Raw genomic sequence first — 10,874 nt, forward strand, 5'->3', positions numbered from 1 at the left:
GCAAACCAACTGGATGTTGCACAAACTGTGTTTTTACTGTAAAATAAACTCATTATTATACAACGCTTGTTTAAGATAAGTGGGATCACCGGCTTGTTTGGTGAATTGCATGATGGTTAATTATCCGAAGGTTCCTCTGCATGAGACGCGTATAAAAAACGTGTGCAATCACTGCGGTTGCTGCTGTACATTAGCTCAACTTGATTTTAGTCATACAATTGTATTTATTGTTATCGTTTATTGTATTGTTGCAGCTAAGTGAAGTTCTGCCAGCATAAGTTTTATTATTTATGATTAAAAAATAGGCTATTAGTAAGTAAATAGTGCACATTATTGCACTTATTTTGTTGGTTCAAGACAACATTTAGTTTTTATCCCAGAACGTCATCAAACATAAGTTAGACTAAAAACTGTTTAGTTATATTCTGTTTCCACTAGATGGCAGCAGATCCCAAGTGGAAAATATCTGTCAATCTAACTATCTAACTATCAATCTATCTAAAGACATTTTAGGGATTTTATTTTGTCTCCAGATAAGTTTTTCACAAGGGACAAAGGGTAAAAGCAGCCGCAGCGAACACATATTGATCATCCATCGAGGTGAGGAGCACGAGCATTCACCCGTGCAGTCCTGTCGAGTGTAAAACACCGTGCCGGTGACGTCATCAGGAGCTACACACGCAGGTGCGCGTGTGGGCGGCGTCGCTACTCCGACGGCACGAGCCTATACGGCGTCTGGAAAACGCATGGATCTGCCCCATTAGCGGGAGCTACTCTTTCATACGGCATTGTTGTGTGTTTTCACGGAGAAAGAACACACACCATGAACTGTCCCGTCCACCCTCGTTATGCCGACATAGATTGTTGCGGCGGTGAAAAGATCCGACGAGGATGGGATTCGAACCCACGCGTGCAGAGCACAATGGATTAGCAGTCCATCGCCTTAACCACTCGGCCACCTCGTCTGTCTCTTAACGGTCGGAGTCAATATCTCGACTGATAATATCTCGACACAAAGGTCAACATTATATCTTTGAGCGTCGGAGTTATTTGTGTCTTGACCAATTTATAAATGTCGGTCGAGGCTTCTGCTGTAAAAAATACAACAAAAAAACAGCGTACTACTAGCTGACTTTGTTTATAAACAAAGCACGAACTATGTGTGAATCAGCCGTTTGTGTGTCTGCTCTCACCGAAAAGCAACAGTGTGCTGACTCATCTACAATACATATTTATGTCCGCCACAGGGAGCCAGAGACACGATGCTATTTTAAGCATCTGATCATGAAGCGCTTATTTAAGTGGATCTTAAGAGTCGGATGTCAAACATGCCGCCATAATTAATTGATAATTATGTAAAAAAAGTAATTAAATAAAGCAGCATCCGCTATTCGGATACAAATGTTTGACATAAGTAACATGCAGAGAAATTGTGCAGAGATGTGCACCTAGACGTATTATTAATTAGCAAAATATTGTTATGTTTACTACACAATATCAGCTTATTATGTGCAGCTCATGCATGGATCAGGTGTGATTCAGGGCCTGGAACCACCAATGATTATGTTTACTCGTGTTTTTATTTATTCTCCTATTGTCTATTTATTCTGCTATTGTCTCGCTGAATGTTTGTGCAACATTGTGAATGTCAGCCAAGTGTCCTTGAGGCGTGAATCAAAAGGCGAAACACAGACAGAGGGGATCGAACATTTATTTACCCTTATTAAAAGTTACAATAAAACCATTAACATCTTCAAACGATAGCAAAATAAAAAGAGAACCAAAAATATTGGCCAAAACATATTTACAGAGACGGTTTGCAGATAAAAAGCTCACATTTTTGTACACAACCCCAAACCCCTGCATCATAAACTCTGAAATGTGAACACTGCAATAGTCTAGAAGCTTGAATGTGTTTTTTTAGCCAGAAAAAAAAAGAAAAAAAGAATCGAAATGCACGAACAAAGACATTGGTCTTCTTCCACCTCCCCTCCTCGATTTTTTCACTTTTCTAAACATGACAAAATACTTGAAAATCGGGGGTAAAACATAGGAATGTAGAGTTCTAAAAACAAAGATCATTTGAAAAGGTTTTCATGTGTCCATATAACAGTCATTTCGAGTGAAGGAGATGCTCTGCCCCGCTCGGCAACGGTGACAAACTTTTAGATCCCAAAAAAAGATGAGAAAGAAAATAAAACAAACAAAAAAAAAAAAATTTAAAAAAAATGTTATAGGGCTGCCACGCTGTTAAAAAGGATGCTTCTCCATGAATTGGGAAAATAAGTCAGTATTCCTGATTCGCTCCACATCCAATCCATTACCTTCGCTGCACGCCAGTCCCCGTGTGAACCACCAGGGGGCGACACACGCAGACACTTTGATCACGAGAGGGCCCGGTGAGATTCCGTCTGTCGAAGAACTAATGAAAAAAGGCAGTGAACTGGTGGTTGAATCAGCAGACGTGATATATCCTTTGTCTTCTTCTCTAGTTTTGTTTATAACTTTTAAGAACGTGGCACGCGTCTCTCATATATATATTTATATACTTTAATCTTGGAAAATCAGTTCAGGTGCCGCGGCTGGGGGGGGGTGGGGGGAGGGAGGGTCAGAGGGCTGGAGGGTGCAGTCACTCGGCCTTGGCCTCGCCTTCGGGGGCCGCGGGTGTCGTGTCCTCGGCGGGGGCGGCGACGGCGGCGGCGGCTGCCTCCTCGACCGGGGCGGCCTCTGTGGGTTTGGCCTCCTCGGCCACCGCCGCCTTGGTCTCTCCCTCAGGCGCGGCATCGGCGGCGGGCGCGGCGGCCTCGTCCTCTTTGGCCTCGGCGGCCGGCGTCTCCTCTTTGGTTTCCTTGGCCGCGTGGCCGTTCTCCTCGGGCTTGTCCTCGGCCGCGGGGGAGGCCGCCTCCTCCTTGGCCTCCTCGGCGCCCTTCTTGCTCTTCTTCAGCGAGATGCCCTTGAACTTGAAGGAGTTCTTGAGGGAGAACTTCTTCTTCTTCTTGCCCTCCTTGGCGCCCTCGCCCTCTGGCTTGGCGGCCTCCCCCTCGGCAGCGGGGGCCGGCTCGATGGCGTCCCCGGTGCCGTTCTCGCCCTCCTTGGCCGGCTCGGCTGTCCCATTTCCGTCCGCGGCGGCCACATCCCCGTCGGGCTTGGCCGACACGTCGCCGTTGGCCTTCACGTGACCGTTCTCCTGCAGAGAAGAGGCGCCGTTAGTACTCAAACTTGGCCCAAAACAAACATGGTGGGGAAATCACCCAAATGCACAGATGGAACAAACTGAAGGTAAAAACATGCACAGCATTCCAAACACATTTTAAAAAAAAATGGGATCTGACATATGACAGATTAGCATCAGCCCATTTGCTCCAATGGTTAATCCATGTTATACTTGAGGAAAGCTGCTGGCCCTGGCAGTGGTTTGTGGAGGGAGGGGGCGTGGTTAACAGCTGTTTGCATGACCACCGAGCAGACACACGGGGGCAGTAGTGCTGCGTTCAAGCGTCAATACCGCCAGCGAGTTTGGGGGAACAAAGGAATTCCCGTGAAACCTGCTTTCCGCTCGCGTCCCCGCAGCTGCGGCTCTCTGCGTGGATCCCAAAACCCGAGCAGCACCCGGCGGGCACGGCACCGACTGGGTCCGCCTTAAGAGTCACACTCAATGCACCGACTGCTGCTCGTTATGGGGGGGGGGGCCGTTTCGGTCCAACTTCAACGACTCACAGCAACACGTATGCACGCGCTTGATATTATAGCAAACAACGCGCCTTCTGGTCCGGGGTCAGAGTAAAGCGAGGCACTCGCTTTACTCTGTTATCAGCAATTAGCCAGCGCCTATCGGTTGTCAACGCACATCTTTTGCTCTGGGTTTTTGATACACACATATAGTAGTCGGGGGACAGGGGTAGATAAGAGAGGTGGTGGTGGTGGGGGGTGGGGTTGGTTGAACGGCCGCCCGTCCCCGCCGCTTTGTTTGCAAATCCGCAAAATGCGCCTCCAGCAGCGCGCATTTTTGCATCCTCTGCGCCGGCTCGCCTCGCGTCTTTTGTTTCGACGTTGAGCGCGACGAGCGACTCGAGCAGCAGCAAACTCATGACAGAGACTGCGCTCCAAACGCACGCGTCCACCCGATTGTGTCGTTATTTCGCGTCGAAATTGCGGCTAAATCGCCCCCCCCCCCCCCCCCTGGGACCGGCGGGGTTTTTTTTTAACAAAAGACAGTCTGGTGCGCGCCCCGGCGAGCGGGGACGAGCGTGGCTACTCGACTGCCGCTGGAGGGTTGTTTTTTTTAAAACAACCCCCACCACCTCCCCTTCCGCCCTCCCTCCATCCCCGTTATTCAGCCGCTCTGTGGCCATGTGGGTGAGCGGCTGTGTGGAAGCGCAACAGCTCGGTCTCCCCATCGCAGCCCCGCCGTGTCGCCCATGCTGCCGGTGGGCGTCGGGTGCCATGTGGCTCCCCGCTGGTCCGCGAGCGCGCCGGGCCTCCTCCACTCACCTGGCCGTTGGCTTTGGCGACGGCGGGGTCTGCAGCGGCGGCGGCGGCTTTCCCCTCAACAGCTACTCCACCCTTGGACAACGGGGCTCCCATTCTCGACGTTTGTGTGGTGAACAAAAAAAAAAGGAAAGGCGAAAAAGAAAAACCTCTTGAGTTTTTGTGCGGGTGTAGATTTTTCTTTTTTAAAAATCCAGCAACGGGATGGGTAAGGTCTTGCCAAAGAGGTGGAGAAAAATCCGACCGGATCTCCTTCTCCCCTAGCTAGGTCTGGAAATGAGAAGATCCCCCTTCGGTGAGTGCGGACCCCACGGCGGCTGAGCTCAAATTAAAGGATGTCGGTGATGAGGCTGTGAGTATTTCTACCGCGCCTCAAAAAAATCGACCGGAGTCTCCTCCCATGGGCGTGGCGGGCCGGGTTTTTATCCAATCTGCAGCCGGGGGGACGGGACTCATCCCCCCATCCCTCCTCTCCTCTCCCCTGTCGCTGCAACAGTCAACTGGCCCCATCAGCGGGACTCGCTCCGCTCTTTCACACGTCTGGAAGTTTTTTTTGGGGGGGGGACATTTTGAAAAACTTTCTAAACTTTGTCCATCAACAGCAACTGACATCATACTGGTCACTGGCCATTTCACTACCGTTACATGTGCTGGGAGAGCAACATGCATGAGTATCCTGTCATCAGTGGTTCCCAAACCTGAGATTCGAGAAATCAAGAGGGAATTTTGTTTGGTGGGAGGGTTGCAATTACACCTTTTTTGTTTTTTAGCTAGAAAGGCTGAAAACTCCAATCACGGCAACTTCTTCACAGTTAAAAAAAAAGCACCATTGATCCCCTTGATGCCCCCCCCCCCCCCAAAACTCCCCCAGATCTGTTTATGAGTGACAAGTCCGCCTCTCCAAGAGCACATAACGCGTTACATAACGCAGAGTCCGGCCTCGCACTCGGCGGAGACCCTGCGACGGCACTGGGGCTGCTTTGTCACCGGCGCAGAGACACAGAGACGGGGAGACAGTGAATCAGCCTGTCAGCCGGTAATGAGGTCTCTTGGCCAGACGAGCGAATCCCACGATCGCAGCAATGACACTGCATTTTTTTTTTTTTTTACCCCCCTTCCTTTCTTCTTCTTGGGAGCTGACGGGTTTTCTCTTGCGACCCACTGAGGTCAGGGGTCATTAAGTGTTTTTTAGCTGAGAAAAAAAAAAAGCCAGCCGACTGCTTCCTGTAGACCGGCGCGTCATGAGACACGGGGGGGTCACGCAGGCCTTCATGTATGCCAGCTGCCTCGTTTACGAGCCGTTACTCTTAATTATAGCAACTTTAACCAAATCATCCCTTCCTTCCCATCGACGAGGCCCTCGTTCATCCCGCGGACGAGTCGGTCTCAACAAAATGGCTCTTTGTCTGCTTGTCATCTTTATGGGGCTTCATTAAGAGGAATTTATGATTTCCTCTTATGAAAGTCCTGTATTCTGTAGAGGCATCCCTTTACAGCTCCATGTGTGTGTGTGTGTGTGTGTGTGTGTGTCCGCCTCTCTCTTTACGCTTTCTGTAATTGTTTCCAACGATCCAATGGCACACAAGACGACCTCCTCCACGCACACTCACACGTCACGGCCGTGGTATGCGTGGCATGCATGCATACATGCATGCGCGCGCAACCCCCCCCCCAGAAGAATGATGTCCATCCATTCAGCGGGCTGAGCTTCTCACAGTGAAGTACACCCTCAGGAGTTTTTTACAACAAATCTGCACTCCCACTAAACCAGCCGCCGTCCCTCCTCCATACATTTTGCCCGAATCAAGATAAGAAGGGAGAACGACGTGTTGGGAAGATGTGTTTAACCGCTCCACCAGCAGCACCACAACTCATTGCGTAGCCGTGTGTCATGGCTCAGGAATTCCTGGCTGCTCTCTGATGTGGGCCGTCTGAGTCGGGTCCTCGCTCTGATGAGGTCTGTACGTTGAGGTTGTCGGTTTTAAAGGGTTGTTCCTGGTTTGATCAGCGCAAGAAAGAGTTGTTTTCACCGCGAGGTGTCCAAGCCCCTGTGGAGCCACTCGGTTAACCTCATCTTGTCAGTCGTTCATTACAGTATTACAGACACCTTTTTGGACGTGGCTCCGTTCAAAATGACATTTTGGCCATTTTGACAACTAAAATAGATAAAATAATCTTCCTTAAAAGTAAATAAACTTGAGGAATATATGTGTAAACGTGTGTGTGAAACCATTCAGCAACCATCTCTCCAATCATTCATACTTATGTGTATATTGTGTGCTACATAATTAGCACACAGGGGTGTGAATCTCCTCGCTTCACTCCTGTCGAACTCTTTGCCTTACGCACACGTTAGTGCAGACGCAGACGATGTGAATGAGCACACACACTTGTGCTGCACACCGAGGTGATGACAAGGCCTGAAAAAACCTGTGTCCTCGACCTACCTACTTATTTCTGTCACGTTTAACGTGACGCTTCGTCTCCCCTCCACACACTCTCTCTCCCAGAGCTACTCAATGCCCCCGTTTGTGTGTTTGCCCACTTCTCATGCCCTGACACAGGATGAGCTCTCAAATCCCGCTAAAAGCCCTCATTGTCTCTCTCTCTGTCTCTCTCTGCGAGACAACTGATGAGCATCCCAAGTAGAAAGAGAGGAGAGGAAAAAAAAGAAGAGAGAGAGGAGGACCGGAGCGAGGCAGAAGAATCAGAAACATGTCTCTTGGGTTCCTTTTGCTTGAGGGAGGAGGAAAGTTATCTTCATGACAGTCACCTTGAACACATTACTTGAGCACATCAGCGTGATGAATATGTAATTTCCCTGGGTTCTTCAAATCGTCAGCCACTCGTGCATACACAATCATAACAGCGAGCGTGCAGGCTGTTTGTTTCCTGTGTGTTTACTATGTGAGACACTGATGGTTACAAATCTTGCCCAAATACCTCAATACATTATGCAATGCCATCCTGTGAGGCACGATCACAACATAGCGTTTACACTAGGAAATACTGGTGAGGGTAGTAGTTTCAAAACATTTGAATATAACCACAAATGCGGTGTCCAAGCAAACATGTAAATTAGATTTCATAAGTCTGTTTTAGTCGCATATAAACAGAACATTTGCATCGCCAAGCACCTAATTACAAGGAGAATCAGGTGCACAGCCCTCTTCACCGCCATGAATAGGGGTGCGTCGACTTAAAAGAAAGCCCTTTGTGATGCTAATTCATTCGATCAACTGGCTTATTGACTGCGAAAAGGCCCTCACCAGCCGGCAACCACAAAGCTGCACATGGCAGCCATCTTGGCCGGGGGCTCGTGCAGATGTATCTGTCTGTCGGGTTCTGGCAGTGGCTCTCGGACGAGGAAGGGGAGGAGGAGGGGGAGGAGGAAGAGGAAGGGCGTCCGACGCTCAGCCTTGCATGTTGGACTCGCCTCATTGACAGACCAGTCGTTCGAAGCGTGCAAACACAACCTCTAAAAAAACACCAGTAATCACGTTGATGCGAGCAGATTCAACTCCCAGTCCCCTCACACACACACACACACACACACACACACACACACACACACACACACTGTGCCTAAGGTGGCAGACATGACGCGACACACCCCTCCCGACAGCTCCGCGTGCGTGCAGACATGCCACCGAGCCGGTTGCCATGGCAACTGCTGCTTCCATCGACGTCTCCGGCCGAAGCGGTTTGGTGGGAACCCGACGGGAGAGGATACGGCTCCGCCATTGTTTTTGTTTTGCCTTATCGTCCCCGGGCTTGTTTATGCTGAGATGACTTTGACTCCCACAAGCTATGCGGCCGAGCCGCTCGACCTGCAGAGAAATGAAGCGTGGTTTCCTTTTAACCTTTACCCTTCCCCATCTCCTCAACAGACTCCATCACCCCCCCCCCCCCCCCCCTACTCCCCATTTCCTCATCATAAATATTTTTTCTCAGCGTTGCCTCTGCATGTGCGCATCAGGGCTCGGGCCATTACAGGAGAACTCACCCAGCGGTGCTTTGTTTCCATCTGCGGACATGACATGCCGGCCAGGTATGAAGCCAGCGAGGGATGGAAACAGATGGCGAGACAAGCACAAGAGAGAGGGTGAGGGGTTAAGAAATACAGAACGCGTTGATGAGTGAAGCAGAGGGAGAGTATACAGGGCTGGGCATAGTGTGTGTGTGTGTGTGTGTGTGTATGTGTGTGTCAGACAAGGGCATACAGTAGTAAAGCAGCTCATCCCCACTGCCAACGGCACTGCGGCGTTACTAGGTCAGTGTGCCATCATCTCATTCATCATTATCACAGCCTGCTCTTCCTCCTCCGCTCTCCCTCCTCATCCCTCCCACGCCTTCTTGCCGCTGCTCTCTTCTTCCCACAATGGGAGACACGCCGAGCTTCCAGAGGCAGAAAGGGAAAGCGAACGCACTGACACGCCTGCGCAGGAAACGGCAAAATCCACGTCCTCTCACGAGCAGGAAAAGTCAACACCATCGCTCATATCTGTGCGCTTAGCTTAGCATAAAGATGAGAGAAAACAGCTATTTTGTTTGGTTACAGCAAAGTAAACCACAGTGTGTACAAACAACAATTCTTGCTTTTTTTATGGGTAATCGCACACCACACAATTTAATGCACAGGTCGGTCCGAGTGACTTCCTGAAGACAAGAAATGTGGCCCGAGGCCTCGGTAAGGGATCTGAAGCGGGAAACCCTGTGACCCCCGCGCCTCATTAGAAATTGGCAAAGAACGGTATAAGCTCTTCTGAAGGACGTGTCAATGTCAACCAGTGGCGAGAGTCCATCGCATACACGTCCGTCAAAAATCACAGATGCCCTGTGAGAGACAGAAAAATCAACTATCTCCGGGGAATTCGGTTCAATCCGACGCGACACGCTCCAGACCGATGGAGCGTAATAGGCTGTAATTCACGACAGCTTCGCGTTCCTGCATATTAGAGAAGGGGCCGAGCGATATCTGTCCACACAGACATCTCCCCTGCTGTTCAGGAATAGCTGGCAGCACAAGTGGCGTTTGTTTGGTACACACAAAGACATATATATGACAACAAACACTCGCGTGCAGCCGCATGCAAATGAACCCCCTCCGCCCCATCACAGCTACACACACAGCCTCATTAGCTCAGTCGCGGTTTGTCCGCTAGCTGTGGTGTTTTTAAATTTTATTTGGGCCAATCTGTGAGATCATCACTCTCTCTGAGCCCCCGTCCGTTTTCGCCTCTCCCCCGGCTCCTCAACCACACCAACCCCACCCCTCCCCCCCGCCCCTCCTCCTCCACTAGCATCCTCATTGTAATGCAGATTTGAGGGTCGGGTGGGGGGATGGGAGCACAGAGAAGAGGTTTGTGGGGAGAGGCTGTGGTTGGTGTTAAGTATGACCTGGCAGCCCCGCTGTGCCTCAGCGGGCGGTCTGGCGTGGGCTGGGGGGAGGGGAGCCCGAGAGAGAGAGAGAGAGAGAGAGAGAGAGAGAGAGAGAGAGAGAGAGAGAGAGAAAGAGAGAGCTTTGAGGGTTATCCGTCAGCCTGTACACATGACTCAGACATCAGATAGCAACATCCCGGGCCCTTTTGGAATAAAAGATGGCAGACACGCCCGCTGGTATCTCCATAATCTCCTCCAGGAGCGGAGAATGGGAGGTTTGATGGCGTTTTGCTCCGTCTAGACATAATAAGCTTAATGTCACGAGGTCCTGTTGTTGTTCCCATCCCGTCATACACTAATACCATGTCAAACTAACTGGAAAACCAACAGAGATCCTAATTTGCAAATGGCAGTGCATTCATGTGTGTAATCATCTGTTGAGGAGGCAGTGAATCCATTACTGAAACATCACCAATTTGCGCGCGCAGGATTGTTCAGCGGCTGCTGAATGATGTTGTTGTGGTGAGTTTGTGTTTCTTCTTCCTTCTGCGAATGTGTCAGGGGGTGTGTCACTGTGTGTTTGTACTCACCATGTGTGTCTGTTCACTTGGGGTCTGTCTAGTTCTTGAGGCTGCACTCTTAAGCTACGTCCCAGCTGTCGGAGAAGTCAAACCTTGACTTATTTACAGAGTCCCTGCCCCCCCCCCTGTGACGAGACCCCCTCCTCCCAGCAAACACACCAGACTGGAGGGCAGAGATGGAAGAGAGTAGTCTAGAGTCGATACTAGGCCATTGTGTTTTAATGAGCCATGTGTGGGATGGATTCATTGACTCTGTACCTCTTTCTGTGCTGGAAAAAAAGAGCCTGTTGTTGACTCCACATCCCCCATTCGATTACACTGAATTGCACTCAAAATGGGTTCAAACCGAGTGGCGCACAGTTGCACGCCTGTTTAAATTTGGATGAGACTTGTTATGATAATTACAACTATGTGGTCATTTGT

General features: G+C 50.1%; 1 protein-coding gene and 1 non-coding gene across 2 annotated transcripts; both read right to left on the minus strand.

The window, feature by feature from the left end:
* Positions 1-883: 883 nt before the first annotated feature.
* On the minus strand, positions 884-965 carry trnas-gcu (transfer RNA serine (anticodon GCU)). Its single transcript has one exon. It is a non-coding gene; the product is annotated as a tRNA-Ser (tRNA).
* Positions 966-1,695: 730 nt separating this feature from the next.
* marcksl1a (MARCKS-like 1a) lies at positions 1,696-4,828 on the minus strand. The gene is made up of 2 exons (XM_068581008.1): positions 4,492-4,828; positions 1,696-3,187 (listed from the first exon to the last, which is right to left on the minus strand). Exons 1-2 carry the CDS (start codon positions 4,582-4,584, stop codon positions 2,630-2,632), a joined length of 651 nt encoding a protein of 216 aa, XP_068437109.1. The 5' UTR covers positions 4,585-4,828; the 3' UTR covers positions 1,696-2,629.
* Positions 4,829-10,874: the final 6,046 nt, after the last annotated feature.

This window comes from Clinocottus analis, unplaced genomic scaffold, assembly GCF_023055335.1.
Source record: "Clinocottus analis isolate CAN_PGR_092001 unplaced genomic scaffold, fCliAna1.0.p SCAF_17, whole genome shotgun sequence".
Lineage (NCBI taxonomy): Eukaryota > Metazoa > Chordata > Actinopteri > Perciformes > Cottidae > Clinocottus > Clinocottus analis.

Excerpts from the sequence above, each read along its gene's own strand:
- marcksl1a (XM_068581008.1), bottom strand. The coding sequence starts at position 4,584 with ATGGGAGCCCCGTTGTCCAAGGGTGGAGTAGCTGTTGAGGGGAAAGCC. Across the intron at positions 3,188-4,491 it reads TCGCCAAAGCCAACGGCCAG|GAGAACGGTCACGTGAAGGC; the intron begins GTGAGTGGAGGA and ends TCTTCTCTGCAG.